Source organism: Cetorhinus maximus, chromosome 13 (genome assembly GCF_964194155.1).
Source record: "Cetorhinus maximus chromosome 13, sCetMax3.hap1.1, whole genome shotgun sequence".
Classification (NCBI taxonomy): Eukaryota; Metazoa; Chordata; class Chondrichthyes; order Lamniformes; family Cetorhinidae; genus Cetorhinus; species Cetorhinus maximus.
The window spans coordinates 113,413,745-113,439,304 of record NC_135891.1 but is presented as its reverse complement, the minus strand read 5'-3'; the positions used below and the strand labels follow the sequence as shown (position 1 = coordinate 113,439,304).

Sequence of the window (25,560 nt, the reverse complement as noted above, 5' to 3'; positions counted from 1 at the left end):
AGTGGTCTGGGCGCCCGTCCTATTTTACGTGCGTCCCGCCCCACCCAAAACGCACCCGGTGGGGGCACGTAAGATACAGCCCCATGCGTGCAGTGGTGTCCTCCTGGTGTCCTGGCAAACTTATATCCCTCCGCTAACACCAGCGAAAGAAATTGACTGGTTATTCATCCCAGTTCCTGTTTGTGGGATCTTGCTGTGCACTAATTGACTGCTCTGTCTGCCTGCCCACAGGAGGAAAAGGCCATTCATTGGCCACTTGGCATGTCCTGAAGATGTAATAGGTTGTGTATGAAATGCAAATTCTTTCTTTCTTCAAATCATTTTGCAACTGGGTGGAGAATGACAGAGGCCGAATACTCATTCAATGTGAAATTAATTCCCAATGGATCAGCTAAAATCTGGAAGAGAGTGATGGGATAATGATTTGAGCATAACTTTGATGAAAAACATGAGGGCTTATCTGGCGATCCTTTCCTTTCCATATGCCAACTGGCTGGCTGCATATTCCCAGCACTTTCTGTGCATGAATCAGACAATGACTGAAACTGAAAAAAAACTGTTTTGATTTAACAAAGAACAGAATCATAGAATGGAGAACAACTCACCTAGTCTCACACCCCCACCTTTTCCCCACAGCTCTGCAAATCTTCTCTTTTCAGATAATTATCCAATTCTCTTTTGAAAGCTATGATTGGATCTGCGTCCACCATACTCTCGGACAGATCAATCCAGATCCTAACTATTCACTGCGTAAAAAAAGCTTTCCCTCACGTCGCCTCTGGCTCGTTTACTGTTCAACTTAAATTGATGTCCTCCAGTTTTCGACCCATCCGCCAGCAGTAACAGTTTCTCCCCATCTATTCTGTCCAGACCCCTCATGATTTTGAACACCTCTATCAAATCTCCCCTCAAACCTTCCCTAAGGAGACCATTTCTAGCCTGGAACCATTCTGGTGAAACTTCTCTGCACTCTCTCCTGTGCTTCATTCCCAAGGTGTGGTGCCCAGAATTGGACACAATCTGAAGCCAAACCAATGTTTTAAAGAGGTTCAATATAATTTCTCTATATAATGTATATCAGGATGTCACAAATCTTTCACATCCAAAGCGTTATTTTATGAAGTGCAGTCACTTGTTTTTATGCAAATTAATGTGGCAGCCATTTTACACACAGCAAAATCCCCAATCTCATGAATGAGATGACTACCTGGTTAATCTGTTAGTGGTGATGTTGGTTAAGGGAGGATGTAATCGGGCCTGTATTCTCTAGAATTTCAAAGAATGAGAGGTGATCTCATTGAAACTTACAAAATTCTTACAGACTGAGACAGGATAGATGTAGATAGGATGTTCCCCTGGTTGATGAGTCTAGAACCAGGGGACACAGTCTCAGCTTAAGCATAAGAATTTAGGACTGAGATGAGGAGGAATTCCTTCACTCAGAGGGTGGTGAATCTTTAGAATTCTCTACCCCAGAGGGCTGTGGAAGTTCAATCATTGAGCATGTTCAAGACAGAGATCAATAGATTTCTGGATACTATTAACATCAATGGATATGTGGATAGAGAGGAAAATGACGTAGAGGTAGATGGCCAGTCATGATCTGTTTGAATAGCGAAGCAGACTTGACAGGTCGAATGGCCTACTCCTGCTCCTATGTTCCCATGTTGTCCTATTCTAATTACAGAGGTAATATGGAATCTTTTAAAACCACCATAAAGGGCTACAGTTTGGCGTCTCCAACAATGTGGCACTGTCTCAGTACTGGGTGGTCAGCTCAGATTTTTACTTTAGTCCTGTCGATCAGGGCTTGAACCCACAACCCTCTGACTCAGAGGCTAGAATAATGTCCGCTGGGCTTGGTCTACAGGTTGCCAATGACAAATTTAAACATTGTTTTCAAATTGTACCTCACCCATATTGTTGATGCAGAGACATGACAGGTCAAGGCTGAAATTCCTGTGATTCTACATATGAACTTTGATGTGAGTATTGGGAGGCAGTAAGAGACATCAGGTCCGAGTCTGATCATGTAATCATCAATGCCCAAATGCGTGTACACAAGCGCATACATACATTACATACAAGGGTGAAAACAAGCACATGCAGACACAGATAAATGCACGAACACACACACAGACACACATGCACACTTGCACATATATACATCCAAATATACGGACATACCCGCACACAGTCGTACAGATATACATACATATGTACACAGGTAAACACACAGCATACACTGAAACTAAGTATGCACAGGCACACACATGCAGCTACACCTGCGCATTTTCCAGCAGGTAACAGTTTGGAGCAAGAATTTTTCTCTCTGATGACCCCAAAACACATGGAGTCCAAATTCAATTGCCAACTGCAACCAGCATGAGACAACCTAACTCAGCCCAGCTCAGAATAGTTCACTCTCACGCTGCGTTTATCGACTATCAGGGAAGCCATGGCGTGCAACCCTGAGGTGATATTGCGCACAGAGAGTGTCACATTTCAAGCACGAGACTTGAGAGCTATGCGCTGGCATTTGCCTGTTTGATTTTCTGTTGTGTCACAGTTTGTTGACCCATGAATAATGGGTGGGAGTGCACCATTAGCGTAAAGAACCTCACTGAGAGATTCAGATGACACCATATGCCACAAGAGTGAAGCACGAATGATTTCTTGTCATCAGATGGCAAGATGATCATGGTAATCCTAATTACTCCCACCCACTCATAAATTTTTATAATATGCTGTTATAATTATGAGGTTCATAAGATTATTATATCTTGGGGCAGTGTCTTTAATTTAGGATAAAATGAAGGGAGTCATGTGACTTGTTCTGAAGTCTGCCTGACAACAGGCCTGGGCGATGCGGCTATTAAAGATTAAAGGAGGCCTGGGTTGTTTTGATGTGAAAGTGTAAGATATTCATGACTAGAGACAACGGCAGAAGCATCTGTGCTTACAGTGATTAGACTGGTAGTCACTAAAGTTCCAGGAAGGTGTTGAGAATTTCGGGTTGTAAATGGTTATGCTTTAAACTGCCCATTAACTTCAAAGCTAAAAAAAAATTGGGGTCTCAAGGATAGCTAATCAGCACTTCTACCTGCATACAAGGCCCATGTGATTCATACTGTCATGGAGTTGGACTTTGAAAGGGGAAGGGTTTCTAAGATATCCTTGAAACTTCCAGACATAGCTTTCCTGCCAGGGTCCAGGAGAGAGGGAGCAGCTAAAGGTCGAAAGTCTCTACGGTTCACTGCACAGGAATGCGGGTGGGAGCTCGCACTCTTGAGTGAAAAGACCAAATTCGTGAGGATTTGAAACAAGGCTGGAAGATTCACCTAGCTTGTGCTAGAGGGAGAATCTCCAGGAAAAATCCTCATTAAGAACGCCAATTCTGGGGTTAAAAGTCACCAGGCTGGGAAAGGAAAGGAATGGAAGTAAACCTTTGGGAGCTAAGAATCATTTTGGACTCAGTCTGGAATATCAAATGACTACTTAAGGAACAATGTAAAGTATATCTGTGCAATGGGTATTTCAGTTGCATTAACAATAAAAGGGGAAGTTCTGTTCTGTAGTTTGAAGCATAAGTTGCCTATGACAATAGTGTTTAGTCATAGCGCTTTTAGTTGGTTGTTACAGTAGAAAAATGCAAAATCTTGTGTCATCCTTGCAGCCATCAGCTGGAAGTTTGAACTTCTATTTAACGTTATCGATCTGTACGAGGATCATAACAATGTATAAATCAGCCTTATTTATAACAAATTAACTGAACTCTCATTTATTGTGGTGTTGTTTTAGGAAGTGGGAGGAAGTTTATGTGACTAAGGTGCACACAGAGATTTCATTTTATTTTCTGTGCAAAGAAACAGCATCTTTGATTGGCTGGGAGCCAACTTGGCCTTTTAGAGCTATCTTTCAGCAAACTAAAGCCTATTTTGTCAGAGCTTGCTCCCTTTGGACAGTGAGGCCAGGTGGAAGGTGAAACCTTTATTTTTAAAAGGGGAAAATGTTAAGGGAAAGAGTGTGGAAGTGGGACAAACCTGATTGCTCTTCAAAAGAGCCAGCACAGCTTTGAAGGGCCAAATGGCCTCTTTCTGTGCTGTACTAATCTGTGATTCTATGATCCTCTGATAATGACCCAGTTTTGATCCAGAATCTGACGTAGCTGACTTAAAATGAGATGGATGGAGTCCATTCAGCCCACTGTGCCTTGCCCCAGGCTGCTACAATTGGCCTCAGTGCCACTGGGTTAATTTGAAATCAGACTCCCAAATGCACTGTAGGAAGTTAAACATGTTGATGTTGTGTCCAACCTCACCAGGATGGGACATTTACATGCCACACAACCTTCTGCTGTAAAATGGCCAACGGGCATGTATACAGACACATTCCATGATTTTTTTTGTGTTTAAACAATCCCCCCACCCAGCCCGACCATTTGCTTGCTGTGGGGGATTAACATCGAGGATTATGCTTCTGGGTGGTAGGGTAGGGTGAGGGTGCGGGACGGTGTCTAGCAGCAGGTTGGGTTGTGGTGCCTTCCACAGACAAACGGCCAGTTAGCATTCGCTAGCATAGGCTGGGATAAAGGAGGTTTGACTGGCCACAAGCCTCTTCTCTGTGCTGTAAGCTCCGTCGATTCTGTTGCTCGGTGAGTGAGTCCTGGGGGACGGGAAGGCCGATGGGTTGGCCCCTGTTGTTGACATAGATATTTTGTGTGTATTTTCAGGGAGCATCCTCCAGCCTGGTGGTAAAGTTTGCCGACACAGACAAGGAGCGCACACTGAGGCGCATGCAGCACATGGTGGGTCAGTTTGGAATGTTCAACCCGATCCCGCTCCAGTTTAACAACACCTACAGCTCTTACGCTCACGCGGTATGTATCTCTGTCAACCTCTCCCTGTCGAGTGAAGACTCTCCAGATGCTAAAATGCCGGGGGATTTTGATTCTCTCAGTTCTCATTTTATCCCCGTCTCTTCTGAAAGAAAGACCTGTGATTATATAGTGCCTTTCACGACACCAATATGTCCCAACACACTTTACACCCAATCAAGTGCTATAGTCACTGATTATAATGTGGGAAAGAGATGGCCAATTTGCGTACAGCAAACTTCCAAAAACAGCAATGTGATAATGATCAGACAATCTGATTTAGCTGTTGGATGAGGGATAAATATTGACTAGGACACCAGGAGAGACTCCCCTGCTCTTCTTTGAATAGTGCTGTGGGATCTTTAGTGCCTATCTGAGAGAGCAGATGGGGCCTCGGTTTACCACCTCAGCTGGAAGACAGCACCTCCAACAGTGCAGCACTTCCTATGTAAAGTACTGCAGTGTCAGCCTAGGTTATCTGCTGAAAGCTCTGGAATGGGACTTGAACCCACAACCTTCTGTCTTGGCACTTTGAAACATTGTGGTGAAGACACTGGTGTTTTCTAGGGTGCCAGTTTCAAGGCTGCTTCACATGCAAGCCTCGATTGTAATCATTGACAGGGCATTCAACCACATGGTGCATCACAGGCTGTGCCTGACCCTGGTCTGAGACCAGTGGCAGCAGCCCAGATGTTGATCTGGCTGTCGAGGTAATGATTCATTTTCTTCACTAATCTGGCAACTGACAACTGCTTGCTAGTGAGAGCTTCACAGTTTGTCAATATTTGTTTGTTCAGTTACTTCAGCAGCATAACTTTAATAGATTGAATTTAGGATTGCCCAGGCTTTACTGTCTTCAAGGACCATGTAGGTTCGTTTTTATAATTCATTCTGGAAGTAGAAATGTCAATGGCAAGTGTGGCATCAATTGCCAAATAACAGTATCAATAATTTGCGTATATATAGTGCCTTGATGCAGTGAAATTTACCAAGATGCTTCACAGGATCAATATCAAATAAGATTTGACATGAGTCAGATAGGGGAAGATGGCCAAATGTTTGGTCAAAGAGGTAGGTCTTAAGGAGCATTTTAAAGAAGGAGAGAGAGGTGGAGAGGTTTTAGGAGGGAGTTCATGAGACTAGGGCCCAGGGAGCTGAAGACCCAGTCGAATAGTGAAGCGATTAAACTGGTAAGAGGCCTGAATTAGAGGAGGGTAGCTATTTCAGAGGATTATAGGGATGAAAGAGATTACAAAGGACGGGAGGGGCGAAGCCATCCTTAGTTGCCCTGGACAAGGTGATGGTGAGTCACCTTCTTGAACTGCTGTAGCCTCTGTGGTAAAGGTGGTTCCACAGTGCTGGAGTTCCGAGAATTTGACTCAGGGACTATGATATCTGTCCAGGTTAGGATGGCATGTGCCTTGGGAGGTTTGTACTGTGGGGCCTTGAAGGCCTCATCTAAAATATTTAAATTCCATACTTACATTAATTTACATTATAACTCAAGTAGCTGGTTCTAACAGATTTTGATGTCAGTGTCATGATTTAGGATTTATCTGTAAACAAGGTCCAAACCTCACCCTCCAACAAGTAAAAAATATCAACAGAAATGGGACTCAGGTTGGGGTTGCCAACTATGATCAAACTCTGGGAGAAGGACCATGGGGGCATTAAAAATAATACATTTTTTCCATTTTCTTTGAACACATCTGTCTATTAGTTATAAAGATATCAGAGGTGGGTTAAAAAAAATAGCCATTTGACCGACAGCCAAAAATTACTTAACTGGGTAACGAAGCGTCTTTTGACCAATGGTGGGAGGATGGGGGCGGGGCGGGGCAGCCAGACTTGGGAGGTCACATGATGAAACCTCCAGGAATTAAACTCACCCAGACTTGGCAACACTAGCTCGAGCCACAGGCCACCCGTGGGTGTTACTTGAAATTCATTTCAGCTCCCCCTGCAGCAGAATACATCACATGATGTAGTGTGCCTTTGAGTCATACAGCACCCAGAACATTACCAAATGAGCCATTTGAGGGAGCAGTATATTTGAGGAGAGATCCACCCTGCATATATTCCAGATCACTGCATATCATAGTCTTTAATCTTCTCACTCCCTTCTTTTCGGTAAACTGATTTTCGATTGTGGCTTGTGAAAAATCTGAGTTTAAATCGTGACTCAGTTGTTTTTATTTGCTGTTCGCAATAGCTGTGTGGTTGTGCCTTTAAGAAGCAGGCCATTAACAGATGTTATTTTGCATTGTTGGCAACACTTGTCAGCAATCATCTAAGCCCTGTGTAAACATTCGCTTCTTAACCCTGGTCATCGGGAGCTTGCCTATTATTGCGTCCACTTGTCGGATGCCTGGTAGGATTCAAGCAATCTCACACCCAAGATTATAGCTTTTACGGCTAAAAAGCCATTTTGCAAAAATGAAGATTTCTGACCAAGCAAGTTGTGATGTCAACTTGGTGAAATGCAAGTCAAATGGATGGCAGCAGTGTAACAACACCCTGTGCCCATCCCCACAGGCCAGGCAGAGAGAACCAGACATGTGTCAAATGACAAGTTGCATACGAATATAAGAACAAGGAGCAGGAGCAGGCCATTCGGCCCCTCGAGCCTGCTCCGCCATTTAATAAGACCATGGCTGATTTGATAGTAACCTTAAATCTGCATCCCGCCTACCCCCGATAACCTGTTGCCCCCTTGCTTACCAAGAATCTATCCACCTCTGCCTTAAAAATATTCAAAGACTCTGCTTCCACCACCTTTTCAGGAAGAGAGTTCCAAAGACTCAGAACCCTCCGAGTGAAAAAATTCTGCCTCATCCCTGTTTTAATTTGCGACCCCTTATTTTTAAACAGTGACCCCTAGTTCTAGATTCTCCAGGAGGAAACATCCTCTCTGCATCCACCCTGTCAAGTCCCCTCAGGATCTTATATGTTTCAATCAAGTCGCCTCTTACTCTTCTAAACTCCAGTGGATATAAGCCTAGCTTGCCCAACCTTTCCTCATAAGACAACCCACCCATTCCAGGTATTAGGCTAGTAAACCTTCTCTGAACTGCTTCTAACACATTTGCACCCTTCCTTAAATAAGGCGACCAAGACTGTACACAGTACTCCAGATGTGGTCTCACTAGTGCTCTGTATAACTGAAGCATAACCTCTCTACTTTTGTATTCAATTCCCTTCACAATAAATTATAACATTCTATTAGCTTTCCAATTACTTGCTGTACCTGCATACTAGCCTTTTGCGATTCATGCACTAAGCCGCCCAGATCCCTCTGTATCTCAGAGCTCTGCAATCTCTCACCATTTAGTTAATATGCTTCTCTTTTATTCTTCTTGCCAAAATGGACAATTTCACATTTTCCCACATTATACTCCATTTGGCAGAACTTTGCCCACTCACTTAACCTATCTATATCTTTTTGTTGCCTCCTTATGTCCTCTTCACAATTCACTTTCCTACCTATCTTTGTGCCCTCAGCAAATTTGGCAACCAATCCATCCATCCCTTCATCCAGGTAATTTATATAAATTGTAAACAGCTGAGGTGCCAGAACTGATCTCTGTCGCACACCACTCGTTACATCTTGCAACCTGAAAAGGACCCATTTATGCCTACTCTCTGCTTCCTGCTAGCCAGGCAATCTTCTATCCATGGCAACATGTTACCCCCTATACCATGAGCTTTTAATTTCCACAATAACCTTTGATGTGGCACTTTATCAAATGCCTTCTGGAAATCTAAGTACAGTACGCCCACTGGTTCCCCTTTATCTACAACACGTGTTACTTCCTCAAAGAACTCCAATAAGTTGGTTTCCCTTTCACAACACCATGTTAACTCTGCCTGATTACCTTGAACTTATCCAAGCGCCCTGCTATAGATTCTTTAATAATAACTTCTAACATTTAACATATGACAGATGTTAAGCTAACAGGCCTGTAGTTTCCTGCTTTCTGTCTCCCTCCCTTTTAAATAATGGAGTTACGTTTTCTATCTTCCAATCTAATGGGATCTTCCCCAAATCTAGGGAGTTTCAGAAAATTTAAATCGATCATCAACTATCTCACTAGCCACTTCTTTTAAAACCCTAGGATGAAGTTCGTCAGGACCCAGGCACATGTCAGCCCACAGCTCCAACAATTTACTCAGTACCACTTCTCTGGTGACTTAATTTTCCTGTAATCCCTCCCATTTTGTGATTTATAGCTGCTTCTGGGATGTTGTTTGTGTCCACTACAGTGAAAACTGATGCAAAATACCTGTTCAATTAATCTGCCATTTCCTTGTTTTCCAATATGAATTATCTAGACTCACTTTCTATAGGACCAACACTCACTTTATTAACTCATTTCTTTTTAAAATATTTATAGAAGCTCTTACTATCTGTTTTTATATTTCTGGCTAGCTTTCTCTCGTACTCTAATTTTTCCCTCCTTATTAATCTTTTAGTCATCCTTTGCTGTTCCTTATATACGGTCCAATCTTCTGGCCTTCCACCTCTCTTTGCACAATTATATACTTTTTCTTGAAGTTTGATACTATCTTTAACCTTTCTAGTTAACCACGGATTGTGTGTCTATCCCTTGGAGTTTTTCTTACCTTGGAATGTATCTATTCTGTGTATACTGAAATATCCCTTTAAATTTTTGCCACTCTCTATTGACCTATCCCTTAACCTAATTTGCCAATTCACTTTATACAGCTTTGCTTTCATGCCCTCATAATTGCCCTTATTTAAGTTTAAAAACATAGGGTGGAATCGTCCCAGTTTTGCACTAAGTACGGTAATGGGCGGGTAAAACGACGTTTTACCCACTGGCTGCAATGACAGGTTTTCACGCTGTATCGTCCCAAACCCGCCACATTACTTATGCAATTCCCGGGAAACACGCTGTTTCCATGGCGAAAGGGCTCTCGTTCTCCCGCCAAGCCATCACCTCACCACTTCATCACGTCGGGTGCCACATTTAAAGTCCAGCCACACACACACATTCTCAGTGCTTCCAGCACATGACTGCTGCAGGGAAGATGTCCACGAAAGGCAAAAAGACTGCAGCCCCCAGGTTTAATGACGCGTCACTGGAACGCCATTTGGACTCTGACAAGGCCTGGCATGATGTCCTCTACACCCACTCTGGCCACAACATGGGCAGTGGCATCACCAATCCAGCATGGCAGGCGGTGGCAGTGGTGATCAATGCCAATTGAAGAGGTTGGCCATTCAATGTAGATAGAGGATGAATGATCTCATCCATGCAGCCAGGGTAAGGCAACCATCTCATTACTCTAAACTCACACACTCAAGCCCATCACACATTCACTGGCATCTCACTCACTGCCAGCTCAAGGGACATCACCACCCATTCTCACACACATACCCTCACATGTCCATCTGACCTCATCTCCTTTGGAGACTGCCTCCTCAGCCCTCACCATCTGGAGGCCACTGGCACAGATCAACGTGTGCCCCCACACACACCCTGGGATACCCTCCTTCCCCACTACAGCTCTCATCCTGCAGCCTCTTCCATTGCCTGAGGCCACTTCTCCCCTTCCCCAAGCAAGCACTAGCCCTGCAGACATTGAAAAACCACCCACGTATGGCTGGTCTGGTAGGTAGAGACCTGCTGTGAGCCCCTGTAAAAGTGATGTGGTGCTGTCTGTGAAGCCTGGTGCTGATGACTGCGAGTGCTGACAGAAGCAAGGTAGGCAAACAAACCTTGAAGTCCCGAGTGAAGTGAAGCCCACCAGGTGCACGTGGCTTATGTGCTGTTGTGAAACATGACAGTGTTTTCCCGCTGACATGGGCGGATGATCCAGTGGAGGGGGATGAGTCCGGTGGGCTGGCCTAATAATGATACACTGATGTATTATAATGAGGTTCCTGATGTCCATTGGCGGGCTGAGTGGATGATTGCAAACTGGTTTCATGCCATCATGAAACCAATCGTGCCATATTGTTTGATCATGCCACCAAATATGCCCGACGCTGGCGGGCACCGAAAATCCCAGCCATCGTCTCAGACCCACTCCTCTCCCCCCTCAAACTGAATGCAAAATTAAATCATATTATGGTTGCTACTACCTAGGGGTGCCTTCACTATGAGGTCATTAATTAATCCCATCTTGTTGCACAAAACCGGGTCTAGTTTAGCGTGTCCTCTGGTTGGCTCCAGAACATGCTGTTCTAAGAAACTATCCCGGAAAGATTTTATGAACTCCTCATTTAGGCTACCTTGGCCCATCTGACTTTTCCAGTCTATATGTAGATTAAAATCTCCCACGATTTTAATCTACATATCTCGCCCTGCCTTTCTGACAAGATCCTATTATTTCTTCCTCTGTGCTCCATCCCATGGTGGTTACTGTTAGGGGACCTGTACATGACTCCCACAAGTGACTTCTTGCCTTCACCATTTCTCATCTCTACCCAAACTTTTTCCACATCCTGGTTTCCTGAATTTAGGTTATCCCTCTCTGTTGTGCTATTACCATCATTAGCTAACAGAGCCAACCCTCCACCTTTTCCTCACTTCCTGTCATTTCTAAATGTCCTGTACCCTTTAATATTCAAGTTCCAATCCATGTCCTCCTGCGGCCATGTCTCTGCAATGGCTATCAAATTGTAATTATTTATTTCTATGTGCGCTCTCAGTTCATCTGTTTTGTTTCGAATGCTTCCTGCATTCAGATACAGAGCCTTTACTTTTATCATTTTATTCTTTTTATAACCTCTATTCTCATCTGTTTATTTACTGTTAGATTTGCACCCTCTATCTCTTCCTGTCATGGTCTGGTTTTCCATTACCCATAATAATACCTTTCTCTTTTACCACATCTTCCCAAATTTGTCCCCTTGCCCCCACAACTTAGTTTAAAACCCTCTATACTTCACTAGTTATGCAGCTGACAAGAACATCGGTTCCAGCACGGTTTAGGTGTAGACCATCCCAACGGTACAGATCCAACTTTCCCCAATACCGGTGCCAGTGCCCCACGAACTGGAACCCACTTCTCCCACACCAGACTTTGACCCACACATTCATCTCCCTAATCTGATTTGTCCTACGCCAATTTGCATGTGGTTTAGGTAATAATTCAGAGATTATGACCTTTGAGGTTCTGCTCCTTAATTTGGTGCCTCGCTCTTCATACTGACTAAGCAGAACCTCCTCCTTTGTCCTGCCTAAGTCATTGGTAGCTACATGGACCACGACGACTGGGTCCCTCCCCCTCCCACTGCAAGTTCCTCTCCGGCCCCGAGCAGATGTCCGAAACCCTGGCACTAGGCAGGCAACACAGCCGTCTGGACTCACGCTCTTTGCTGCAGAGAACGGTGTCAATCCCTCTGATTATACTGTCCCCGACTACCACTACATCCCTTGTAGCTACCCCTGCTTGAATGGCTTCCTGTACCATGGTGCCATGGCCAGTTAGCTCATCCACACTGCAGCCCCCACTCTTATCCAAGCAAGCTGAAAAAGCCTCAAACCTGTTGGATAATTGTAAAGGCCGAGGCTCCTGCACTCCTGCCCGTTGGGTCCCCTCATCTGCCTCACTTGCAGTCACACCTTCCTGTCCCTGATTTCCACTTTGGTGAGGAGTGTGACCACCTCGTCGAATATATTGGCCAAGTAACTTTCCCCCCTCCCTGATATGCCGCAGTGTCTGCAGCTCAGCCTCCTGCTCAGAGCCAAAGTTTCTGCAGATGTGTTTTCCCTGGATCACACCAGTATCCAGAAGCTCCCATATCCTGCAATTCACAGCATATCACCTTACCTGCCATCTCCAATATGTATTATTTAATTAATAATTGCTAATTAATTAATTAATAATAATTAATAAATCCTACACCTCTCAACAGGTTTTGGCACTGCCAGTAAACTTTACAATACTGATAAAACAATGCAGTGCTTATAATACTGATAAAATTAATAATACCAGTTTCTGGTTTACCTGCTCCTTCTGTTGCACCAACGTGGAAACCAAACACTGGAGGCTGAAAATGAGTAGAAGAAAGCAGCCCCTCTCCGATCTTCACCGAACTCCCCACTCAGCACACTTCACTTCTTGCAGTAAATCTTACCTAGAGCACATATTTCCCCTATGTACCAAATTCCCACTTTGAACCAAATTCCCAAATATACTCACTTGGTCTCTGACGCACTCAGGCCGAAGACCCCCCTCACTGACCGTACGCCTCTTATGAAAAAAGTGTGCCTTGATTTAGTGTCTTTCTTGGAAATATCAGATCTCAAAGCACTGCATGGTTACAATGAATTACATTTGAAGTGTTGTGGAGGGGAATGTGGCAGAATATTTTGTGCATAGCAAGATCCCATGATCAGCGGCGCAATATTTAGTTTTTTTTTGGTGGCATTGATTGCGGATGAAATGCTGGCCAGGGGACTGGGGGAACCTCACGTCTCTTCTCCAGATTAGGCCCATGGGATTGCGTCCACCCTCCTCAACCAGCAGAAGAGTTTAATTGGGGGCCTGTGTTTAAGGCCCATTTTGGAGGGAGGCACCTTTGAGAAATGCAGAAACCCTCTGCAAAGCATTAAAGCTCACGAGCTAAGCGATGGCGATTGACAAGTTGTGGTTTTTCCCTCGATTAATGGCACGCCTGAAAGTACACTAGTTGAGCACTAATTGTGTCGGCATCACTCTCCCAAAGAGTTTCGAGCTCTAGAAAATTTCAGTATAAAAGACATGACTCCATGTTTAACAAGCTGAACAGGCTGGGGGCCTTTCTGTAGAAAAGAGAAGAGTGAGTGGTGACCTGATCAACGTCTTTAAGATAATGAAAGAGATTTGAATGAAACGTCTGTCATAGAGATGGTATTTATGTTTGTGAGGCAATCCCAAAGTAGACATCCCAAATAAAAGGCCATTTCTAATAAATCCAAAAGGAAATTCAGAAGAAACTTCTTTACCCAGAGAATTGTTTGACTATGGCTTAGCTGCATTTAAGGGGAAGTATATGAGGGACAAAGGAATAGAAAGGTATGTTGATGGGGTTTGATGAAGTAGAGCCTGAGTAGTCTTGTGTGGCGCAGGAACACCAGCATGGACGTGTTGGACCAAACAGCCTGTTTCTGTCTTGTAAATTCAATGTAATGAACTGCATCGTAACCTACTATACTCTTGAAGGCTCTTGTGAAGCATAAACAGTGGCATAGACCTACTGGACCAAACAGCCTGTCCCTGTGCTGTAGGCTCCGTGTAATTCTATGCAGTTTCAGTTCCATTAAAAGCCGAGTGATTTTACAACTGGATTCTCGTGTTGCCAATTATCTAAACCCATTTATTCCACAGGGGAGGATTCAGCAGCAGGTCACTCCAACACGTGTGAGAGGCAAGTCATGGGACGTGTACTGCAATCTGTGCAAAATGTCATGTTTACAACTGTGCCAGTCTGGCTCCAGTGTCAGGGGAAGCGCTGGGGACAGACGGGCACTGCTAATGTGTGTGGATGGGCCTGGGAAGGCAGCCTGCCCACTGCCGGACCCGTTGTGGCAAACTGGGCAGAAATGGTGGCTGTGACTGTCTGCCACTGCAATGCTCTGAGGCATCTCAGGAAGACACCTAACAGTGGGTAGCTTCATCACTGCTAACACCCTAGAACGGAGGGAGCACTGCACTGCCTGAGGTCCTGTCTTCCACGGGGCACATTAAACTCAGTGCCCTCTCAGGTGGGCATTAAAGACCCTGATGTTCTGATAGGCGATATATAAATGCACGTTTTTCATTTCCTATACTTTACAGTATCAGCCTGATTCTGTAGCTGTTTGATTCTGTGAGGCAACAATGCAATGAAAGGTCGAGCTGTGATGCAAACAGGATAGAAAAGGCTTCTGCAGTCCGACTTCGTAAAAATCCGGGCCAATGTTTCAGGTCGATGACCTGCCTCAAAGACTGTTTAAAAAAATATTAAATATCAATTGAAAAATTGATGCCATTTCATATCTTCTCCTTAAAAGAGTGTCCTTAGAAAAAGGTCTGTTTTGTACATTGAAACTGAGCTGTACAAACAGAAGCACTATGAACCTAGGCTGTAGGTATTAGAATTACAATTAGACAGTCAAGGGAAGGCAGGACTGTTTGAGTAAAACAGTACAGTGTAAGTATGTGTTATGTGTGAAAATTATATACATTTTAAGCATTCTGAAGGCAGCGCAAGGCACCCATCACACAGCAAGAATAACTAACATCCCTGCTCTTTTATCTTTCCACCTCCACAATACTGCTGCAGTAAAATGCCACTATAATTTTCACTTCCCTCCTCTTCCTAATTTTAACAATTTTCACTTCAAACAACCGAAAGCCTCAAAGTACGGATTCACCAGCTGAGTCGCAGCTGCTCAGTCACTGATAACCAGCTTGTGTGTGATTTCTCGACCCACCGTTGTTCAGCCTCTGCTGCCAGCCTGACAGCTGGGTAACTCACGGCCATGTTGGGATAATTGTTATGGCTCCTGTTCCCTTTAGGCCGATGTTTTGTCCAACAGGATTTTGACGCTGACCAAACTCACTCAGGTCGCCGTGCTCAAAATGGTACCAAAATCTGTACCAAGGATGGGGTGCATCTGGTAACAGCCTCCCCAAGATGAAGTGGGGTTGAGGGACCGAGCTGAAGAGGAGCAATAATGTCCTGTGCTGTGATAGCAGCTCAGTCAAAAAATATTTAAGATAGCAGCAACTATTCACTACACAGCATCCAGTTATGATTTTTTTTTTGCATTCATTCACGGGATGTGGGCGTCGCTGGCTGGGCCAGCGTTTGTTGCCCATCCCTAATTGCCCTTCAGAAGGTGGTGGTGAGCTGCCTTCTTGAACTGCTACAGCCCCTGTGGTGTAGGTACACCCACAGCACTGTTAGGAAGGGAGTTCCAGGATTTTGACCCAGCGTCAGTGAAGGAATGATGATATATTTCCAAGTCAGGATGGTGAGTGACTTGGAGGGGAACTTCCAGGTGGTGGTGTTCCCTTATATTTGCTGCCCTTGACCTTCTAGATGGTAGCGGTCGTGGGTTTGGAAGGTGCTGCCTAAGGAACCATAGTGAGTTTCTGCAGTGCATCTTGTAGATGGTACATACTGCTGTTATTGTGCGTCAGTGGTGGAGGGAGTGAATGTTTGTGGATGTGGTGCCAATCAAGCGGGCTGCTTTGCCTTGGATGGTACCAAGCTTCTTGAGTTTTGTGGGAGCTGCACTCATCCAGGCAAGTGGAGGTTATTTCATCATACTCCTGACTTGTGCCTTGTGGATAGTGGGCAGGCTTTGGGGAGTCAGGAGGTGAATTACTTGCCACAGGATTCCAAGCCTCTGACCTGCTGTTGTATCCACAGTACTTATATGGCTAGTCCAGTTCAGTTTTTGGTCAATTGTAATCCCTAGGATGTTGATAGTGGGGAATTCAGCGATGGTAATACCATTGAATGTCAAGGGGCGATGATTAGATTCTCTCTTATTGGAGGTGGTCACTGCCTGGCACTTGTGTGGCACGGATGTTACTTGCCACTTGTCAGCCCAAGCCTGGATATTGTCCAGGTCTTGCTGCATTTGGACATGGACTGCTTCAGTATCTGAGGAATCCCAAATGGCACTGAACATTGTGCAATCATCAGCGAACATCTGACCTTATGATAGAGAGACAGTCACTGATGAAGCAGCTGAAGATGGTTGGGCCTAGTACTCTACCCTGAGGAACGTTCCCAACTCTTAGTTGAGCTAACAATTTTTAGTACCTTTCCATGTTTTCACTCAAGCCTTCTGGAATTATCTGAGAAATTACAAGGCTTAATTCTAATCAGCAGAATTCATCTACGACCATTCAAAGTGCTCATACTATGTTGGCCTGTGTGCTATTTTTAAGCAGGTGCTGATTTGCTCTAACCTAGACGTAATGCACAGTGGAATGCAGTACGAGTTTGTCAAGCTGTGACCTTCTGATCAGAAGGCCTGCCCTTGTGTTTTAGAAAGTGCCATCATACTGATTAACTTTGTTTTTCCTTCGGCTTCCTGAGTTGTGTGCAATCTAGGGTTTGAAAACTGCGTGAGGCTTAGATCACCTATTTCAATCTTCAGTGGAAGTTGTGCATCACTGACCAATATGTTTTGGTGTTGAAAACAATTATTTTAGCCTCATATCTTCATCAGGAATCTTATTCTCATTTCAGATCTAATTTTAACATTTTGACTAAAGAATGATCATTGTAGTCAACCACTATTTTCTTCAATGAAAACAATAATGTTTCAAAGCTGCCAAAGTATCCCTGTCTGGGTGAAATAAGTTCAGTGCAAGTGTCAGCCAGGCACAGTTGGTATCACACTTGCCCCTGCGGTAAAAGTTTGTGGGTTCAAGTCCCACTTCAGGACTTAGGTGCCAAAACTGAGACTTCAGTGCTACACTGCTGGAGGTACTGTCTTTCAGATGAGCTGTTAAACAAAGGCTCCCATTTGCCCTCTCAGGTGGATGTAAAAAATCCCCACTGTGCTATTAAGAAGAGTAGGGGAGCTATCCCTGGTGTCCTGGTCAATATTCATCCCTCGAGCAGATTGTTTTTTGGTCAATATTGCTGTTTGTGGGAACTGCTGTGCTCAAATTCCTGCTTTCTTACATTACAATGGTGACTGCACTTTGGAAGAATTTCATTGTTTATAAAATGCTTTGTAGTCTACTGTGTTCATGAAAGGTGCAATGCAAATGCAAGTCTTTCTTTCTTTGCTAAACTTAAACCAAGGTCATGCATTGAGTTGGGTTCTTTATTCCAAAGAAGAGGCTGCAGCATATCAGGATGCATGATCTGGCATTGTGTAATTAATAATGATAAATGGATTATGATTTGGAGCAATATGATAACAAGCAGACTTCAGCATGTTCCTTTCCTAACAGATTACCTTGTCAGATCTGTTAATTCAGTGTCAACCAGTTGACACCCTCCTGTTGGATACAATTGAAAAACAAACAAACACACACTGCAGTCTAGCTAAAAGAAGCTCCAGACGTGTCTGTCTTTCATTTTTTCATTTCTGAAAGGTGACTTTGCAGATGGCTCAGTTGGTAAGTGCACAGGGTATGATGGGACTCAGGTGCTGTTAACTCTGGCTTAGTTGGTAACACTCTCATCTCTGAGTCAGAAAGATGTGGGTCAAGTCCCACTCCAGAGGCCTGAGCACAAATTCTAGACTGATACTCCAGTGCTACGCCAATGGTGATGTTGCCTTTCAGGTAGGACATTAAACTGTCTGCTCTCTCAGGTGGATGTGAAAGGTCCCATGGCACGATTAGAAGAGCTGGGGAGTTCTCTCTGCTGCCCTGGCCAATATTTATCTCTAAAGCAACAGTTTTTCTGCTCATTATCTCATTGCTGTTTGTGGGGAGCTTTTTGTGCTCCAGTTGGCTGCTGTGTTTCCTACGTTACAACAGTGACGACACTTTGGAAGTACTTAATTGGCTGTAAAGTGCTTTGCGATGCCCTGAGGTTGTGGAAGGCACTATAGCAATGCAACTTCAGTGTGGTTCCAGCTTTAGTCCATTGGACTAAACATAGTTCTGTGTTTGTTGATTGCAACCTGGTTATTCTCAGTTGCTGGACTAGAGAGTACTAAAAAACAGTCAGGATTTCCATTCCCGATTCCAACCCCTATGTAAAATGAGTGACAGATACAGACAGCCCAGTTGTGTAGGGTTGCTGGAGAGTTCTTTTCACTAGCCAGGAAGACTTCAACATGAGTTGGGCATTTCCTTGAGTTGACAACACAAAACTCTGGAACGTGTGGGAAGCTTGAGGTTTAGGGTGGCATTGCATAGAAAAAGGGAAGCCAGCTGATCTTGCCAGCCTGGAGGCTGTGTGACACTGTTTGCCTTTTGCCATGCAGCTGTTTAATGAAGGAGTGTCATTTTTCAAATAGGACAGTTGAGCGGTTTGCACAAACCACCCCTGAATTGGCAGTGAAATTAGTGCTTTAACTGTAAAGGTCAACGGATAGTTGGTTTCCCCTTTAAGGACTGGGGCCTAATTTTGAGCAGAGCTGACAGAGTTTTACTCAACATCTAAACTGTATGTTGTACCTGACCTCATAATACTTGATGCTGAGATGGGGTGTCTGAAATTAATAAATTGCTGTCAAAAAGCACTTGGATTTATGTGGGTGCAGCAGCCTACTGGTTATGATGCTGGACTATTAACGCAGAAGACTAGTAATGTAGAGTTTGAGCATTCAAAGCTCATCAAGGCAAAGTTGTGAAATCAGAACACGACCATGCTGTTTGCTATACTGTTGTTAAAAACCCAACTGGTTCACCAGTGGAGCTGAAGAACCTGCTACTCTTTACCCAGCCTGTGCTCCAGTCCTGTGTTATGTGTTTGATTCCTAATGCCCTCAGGCAACTCGGGATGGGCAATAAGTACTGCCTTGCCAGTAATACTCCTCACAGCAAAGAATGGTCAGAGAGAGAAAGGGAAAGGTGATTTGCCAGGACCAAAGGTATGGTCAAAGAAAAGGCTTGTTCAGCAGTTTACTGGAGACAGGATGTGAAATGTGGCTTGGAGAGTGAGAACAGGCGCAGCCTGAATTAACGACTTCCCAATGAAGCAAAGAGACAAGCTCTAATGGGTAATCAGAGGGAGGGAAAGACAGGAAAATATATTTCAAACTGTGAATTCTTGCCACAGAAATGTAAATGTTAGTAATGGTAAGTGTTAGTATCTCCCTGGATACTAATGTATGTGCACTGAACACCTTTGCCCTAAATTTCTGTCTCTTCTACTTAGGCAAAGGCTTTAACCCTTTATACAGGCTAATGTCTCTGCTAAATAGCTGACAGGAGAGGTTTCAGACAAATATATTAAACCATAGCAGAATTTCAGACTGCTTTGGGACTCTAACTCAGCACAGAAAGGGTTAATTGGTCTGTCCCTTTTTAACAATAGAGAGCTGCCTGTCGTCAGCTTTATAACAAACATTATTTATGCATATTAAAAATGACAAACATCCATACTTCATAATGATCCACAGAGTGGTGCTGACATCATCGAGACAAGGCAGGGAACAATCACCCCAATAAGCAATTAAAATGCATATCAGCAAGGATCCATCAGGTTCCATTTCCACACTAATTTATCTTGGTAAATAGACAACGGATGTCCCTCATTCATCAAGATGATAAAATTATGCAAATGATAAATGAGTTTATAGATAGCTTCACCGCGTCTTGTTTTAATGGATGATACAATGCAGATGATGGTTCTGTCAAGCACGACCCAGGCGACTTTTTTTCCCTCTCTCTCTCGCTCTCCCTCTCTCTCACTTATGTGACAGTCTTGCTAAACATAAATAATTGTTTACTGAAGACAAGGCTACTAATTTAGGGCAATGTTTTTCTGTGTTTTTAATTTTCTCTTAACGCGCTGCTGAGAGAATCAGAAGTTGTGACTGTGGTTAAACACAGTTATCAGGGAAGGAAAGATGCTCTAACCATTGCGTCTGCCGACTCCTTGTGGCATTTTGTGATGGAACAAATACCATAACAAAGACTTTGTTCCCAAGGCTGTATACTGCAAATTACTGTTGGGAATGGTATTGTATAAATGCTGAGTGCAGTGATATCAAGTTCTTGCCTCTGCTATTTCAGCAGAAGGATTTGGTTTAATATCTGTTAAAATAGTAGATGGGACACATCTGTCGCAAGAGTGCAATAGCATCCCAGGGTAGTAACCTCTAACAATATGCTCCTGTTCTATGCAATTCAAGAATCCTTCTGATGTAACATTTGTGCAAACAACTCCATACTTAAAAGGCCAGAAGATTAGGGGGTGATCTAATTGAGCCGTTTAAGATTATTAAGGCCTTGATGGAGATAAAACATTTCTTCTGGTGCTGGGGGGGTGGGGGGTGTTGGGGGAGTCCAGGGCAAGAATGTGTAACCATAAAATTAGAGCTAGGTCATTTAGGGGTGAAGTCAGGAAGCACTTCTTCATACAAAGGGTCGTGGAAATCTGGAACACACTCTCCCAAAAAAAACTGTAGAGACCTGAGGGGTCAATTGAAAATTTCAGAATTGAAATTGTTTGATGTTGTATATTTTATATGCCTCAGAACTATGTAGAGATGACACTAGTTTCTATGTGTGTAACAGGTTTTATTCACAATGCTTTAAAATGTCTGCTCCATGCTTCTAGCTCTTTGCTTCCAGCAACTTCTACAGTTTGTTTACTTTTCTCAGAGTCCACACCCAGGCTTAACCAATCAAGCACAGTGACCGTCAATATTAAACAGACTTACATAATCAAACTCCTTAAAACCTGTCGGTTTGACCAAGATTTTGGCCATCTGATCTAATATCCCCTTCTTTGGCATGGTGTCATGTTTTGTATTATAATGCTCCTGTGAAGTGTCTTAAAACGTTTTATTATGTTAAAGGTACTATACAAATATAAGTTGTCGTTGTAGCATCAATTGCTGTTTGCAGAACAGAGTTACAAACTTCAACCATCCCTTTGAGCATAAAAGTGTCTCCAGTTTCACTCCTCAAAGGTCCGTCTCTAATTTTTAGACTCTGTCCCCTAGTCCTAGACTCCCGGTCCAGAGATTTGGAGAAATTTCTCTATGAGTGGTTTAATCAGGGAATTCTGAATGTTAGATCAGAAGACTGAGACCCATTAGTATCAGCAACTTGAGATATTTGCAAATTAATGGGATCATTGAGTTAAACTTTATACGTGGTCTGTATGGCTTCATGACCTGACCAAGGAAGATAAACACCTTGTTTAATAAAGGTGCATTTAAGGGGATGCTAGATACATACATGAGAAAAAAAGAAACATAATTCTGAAAGAATAATGCATCTGAACCTGCATTGCCTTTAAGGAATTGAATAAATATTTGAATAGAGGCAGATACAGAGCTATAACAAAGGAAGGAATGGCTTGCATTTAGAGCAGGGCTGTGAATCTTTTCTATTGCTCTTGCTAAGATGTGGCGCACATTGAGCTGAGGGGAAGAGAGTGACAAAGGAGAAAGAATAAAGTTTATGCAAATATAGGGTGTTCCTCTAAACTTCCTCCTGTCAGTATCTAAGCCTAAATACAGTAGTCCATGGGCCGGCTAACTCTCAGAAACATCCAAACTAGCCACTCGTCCCTAATATACAAAGATATAACAAAGGGCAAAATCAAAAAGGACTGGAGTACAAAATTCAGGCTGATGCCAATACAGTACTCAGCGAGTGCTACACCGTCAGATGTACTGCCTTTCGGATGTGACGTTGAATACAGGCCCTGTTAAGGTGGAAGTAAAATATCCCTTAGATTTTTTTTTTCTGGAAAAGAACAGGGAGATCTTATAGTGTTATGGTTAACATTCAAACACCATCCATCTCCCACTGCTCACTTATCTCATTGCTGCTTTTGGGATCTTGCTTTGTGCAAATCAGCTACCGTGTTTACCTAATTTAGCAATGGCGACTGCACTTTTAACATAATCAGTTGGTTGTGTATCACTTTGGGATGCCCTGAGGACAGAAAAGGCGCTATTTCAATGCGGGTTTTTCCCCCCACATTTGTTATTCGCTGATTTGTTTGAATCGCGTGGAGATGTTGGTTTGAAAGGAGGTATTCTTCATACTGTTGTCTCATTGGTGAGTGAATATTAGATCAGGAAACTGAGGCCCGTGAGATATTTGCAAATTAACGGGATCATTGGGCTAAACTTTGTATGTGGTCTGTGTGGCCCCATAGTGCATACCTAACCATCAAATGAAGATAAACATCCTGTTTAATATAGGTGCATTAAGGGGAAGCACATGACAAAAAAAAGGAATAGAAGGATAGGTTGATGGGGTTAGATGAAGAGGGATGGGAGGAGGCTTGTGTGGAGCATCAACACCAGCATAAACCAGTTGTACTAAATGGCCAGGCTCTGTGTTGTAACTGCTTTCTAATAAGTGACATACAGCAATGCCTTTATAGGGTGAGAATTCTCTGGAATCTAAAAGATTAATTTGTTGCTGTTGTAATGTAGTTAATTTAAAAATATTTTGTATTCATATGAGCTGCGGGCTAAACCTTTGACTGGGTAGCACAGGCATTTCCTATTTGTCGATGCCTTGTTTCATTATTGGATCTTTGATCAATCTTCAAAGTTTGTTGATGGAACCTTTGTTCTTGGTTTCCATTTGTTGTGCTTTTTGTTTTCTGTTGTGGGATTAATCTGTTTTTCATTTCATGCTGTAGCTTTTATTTGTTGAGGCATTGATCTGAACTCTTAGGGAGAAAGCTTTCCCTGCCATGCTCCGCATATCAAAATCGGAAACTTATTTAAAGTGGAAAAAGAAGGAAAGATTTGCATTTAGAAAGAGCTTCTCCACAACGTCAGATGTCCCAAAATGCTTCACATCCAATGAAGTACTTTTCTGAAGTGTAAACACAGTTGTAATGTGGGAAACTCAGCAGCCAATTTACACACAGTAAGATCCCACAGACAGCAGTGTGATAATGACCAGATCATCTGTTTTTGTGATGATGGTTGAGAAAGGAATATTGGCTGGGATGCGGGAGACCTCCCCTGCTCTTCTTCAAAATAATGCCACGGGATCGTTTACATCCACCTGAGAGGATAGACAGAGAATCGGTTTAATGTCTCATCCAAAAGACAGTGCAGCACTCCTTCAGTACTACATCGGAGTTTCAGCCTAGATCTTGTGCTCTAGTCTCTGGGGCGGGGCTCAAACCCATCATCTTCTGAGGCAAGAATGTTCTCAACTGAGCCGAGATTGACGCTAACATCAAACCGAAACTTCAGAGGGGCATTTCTCAGTGGTTTAATGGGCAAATATTTTATGTGGTGCGATTCTGCGCTCTGTAGAGTAGGAAGTTGCCAGCTCTTGTGTAAAAGCTGCCCGTGTCCATGGAGACATTCAACAACAAGAGTCGTCATCTTCAGCGGAGCTGGGGAGTAAACTAGAAGGAAAAATACAATCAAATGATGAGGTGTTCCAGTTATGGGAGTGAATGAAAGGTACTGTCACATTGTTCTTAGTAACTAAAATTACAACAGGGCATCTACAGAGAGAATCAATGTTCCTAATGATTCTACAAACATAGACCAGGACTGTACGTCATAACTAGACATTACCACACCCCTACTTCCACTGCATTAATGTCATAAAGCAAGGAGCAGGTGGTCTTGCCTTGAGATTTCTATGATAGCTACAACCTGTTTGGAAAGTCTAGAACAAATAATTGAAGAATACTCTGCAATCAAACACAAACCACAAAGATTTGTGAAGGGGGAAGATTAAAAAAGTATATATATTTATATAGTTCTATCAATGTGGTATAACATCCCAAAGTGCGCCGGAAAACAAGATGTCACACCAAGCCACTTAATGGTCGGATGACCAAAAGCTTGGTCAAAGGTGTAGGTTTTAAGGAGTGCCTGAAAGAAGGAAAGAGAGGTAGAGAGGCAGAGAGATTTAGGAAGATAATTCCAGAGCTTAAGGCCCAGGCAGCTGAAGGCACGGTTGCAAATGGTGAAGTGATTAAAATCAACGATGCACAAGAGGCCAGAGTGAAGGGAATTTGGAAGACTGTAGGGGTGGAGGAGGTTACTGAGATAGGGAGGGCTGACATCATACAGGGAGGGATTTCAAAACCAGGACGAGAATTGTTAAAAAGAAGTTTTCCAGACTGGAAGCCAAAGTTGGTCAGCAAGCACAGGGGTGATGTGTGGATGTGACATGGTGTGATTAGGATACGGGCAGCAGAGTTTTAGGTCTGCTCAAGTTTACAGAGGGTGGAAGGTTGGAGGCCGGCCAGGAGGGCTTTGGAATGGTCAAGTCTGGCGGTAACAAAGGCGTTGGTGAGGCCAGTTTTCAGCATTAGATGAGCTGAAGCAGGAGCTGAGGCTTGTGTTGTTATGGGGGTGGGAGTAGGAGACGGATTTTATGGGGGGTGTTGGGGGTTTGGTGGGCATACTTACTGCTGGACAGTGGGAAGAAAAGTCGTTCCTGAACGAATGACTTTTAAAAGGCCTGCCCCGCAGCGATAACACACCGGGGGCAGCCTGTGTCCAGGCTGTGGACAGGAATCTGATTGGCCAGCGGCCCATGCTGTCTCAGCAGTGCCAGTACTCAGTGGTGGGACAGCAAGCATCGCCACGGAGAAGGGTGATGGCGACCGGAGTAAGGCAAGTCCTGGGCTTTTAGGTGGCTGGTGGGGGGCGTTGGGGATGCGAGCGGGTAGGGTTTTGGAGGCCAATTGAAGAGGAACACAGGGGAGGGGAACATCTGTGCCCCCCATGTGCATAGGGCAACCCTCTGACTGATGTGCACTCATGTGCCTAATGCCGGGCAGCTTAGTGACCTCCGCTGCCCCCAGCCCACCACCGTATTATGGGGATCGGGTTAGGGGTGGGCGGGAAGGAGGTGGACTGGCCAACTGATGTACTTCACGTGCCCTCCCCACGCCAAAAAGAAGCCTGACGGGTTCCATAAAACCTGGCCCAGGTGATTTAAAGATTTCTCACCAGCAAATTAAGAAAAAAAACTATGCCCTACGCTTTACTTGTATAAAATGGGAAAGTTATTATTTCCATTGATGGATGAATCAGTAACAGTTATAACAACAATAGACTCGGGATTGGTACCAGTGGGGA

At 43.8% G+C, this 25,560-nt stretch overlaps 1 protein-coding gene across 1 annotated transcript in view; it reads left to right on the top strand.

Annotated features, from left to right (window-relative positions):
• The window catches only part of LOC144688967 (CUGBP Elav-like family member 4), a 433,573-nt gene that overhangs the window by 374,278 nt on the left and 33,735 nt on the right, over positions 1-25,560 (top strand). The window contains exon 6 of the mRNA XM_078556039.1: positions 4,733-4,879. Coding sequence (XP_078412165.1) covers positions 4,733-4,879 — 147 coding nt within the window. The remainder of the gene's footprint in view (positions 1-4,732; positions 4,880-25,560) is intronic.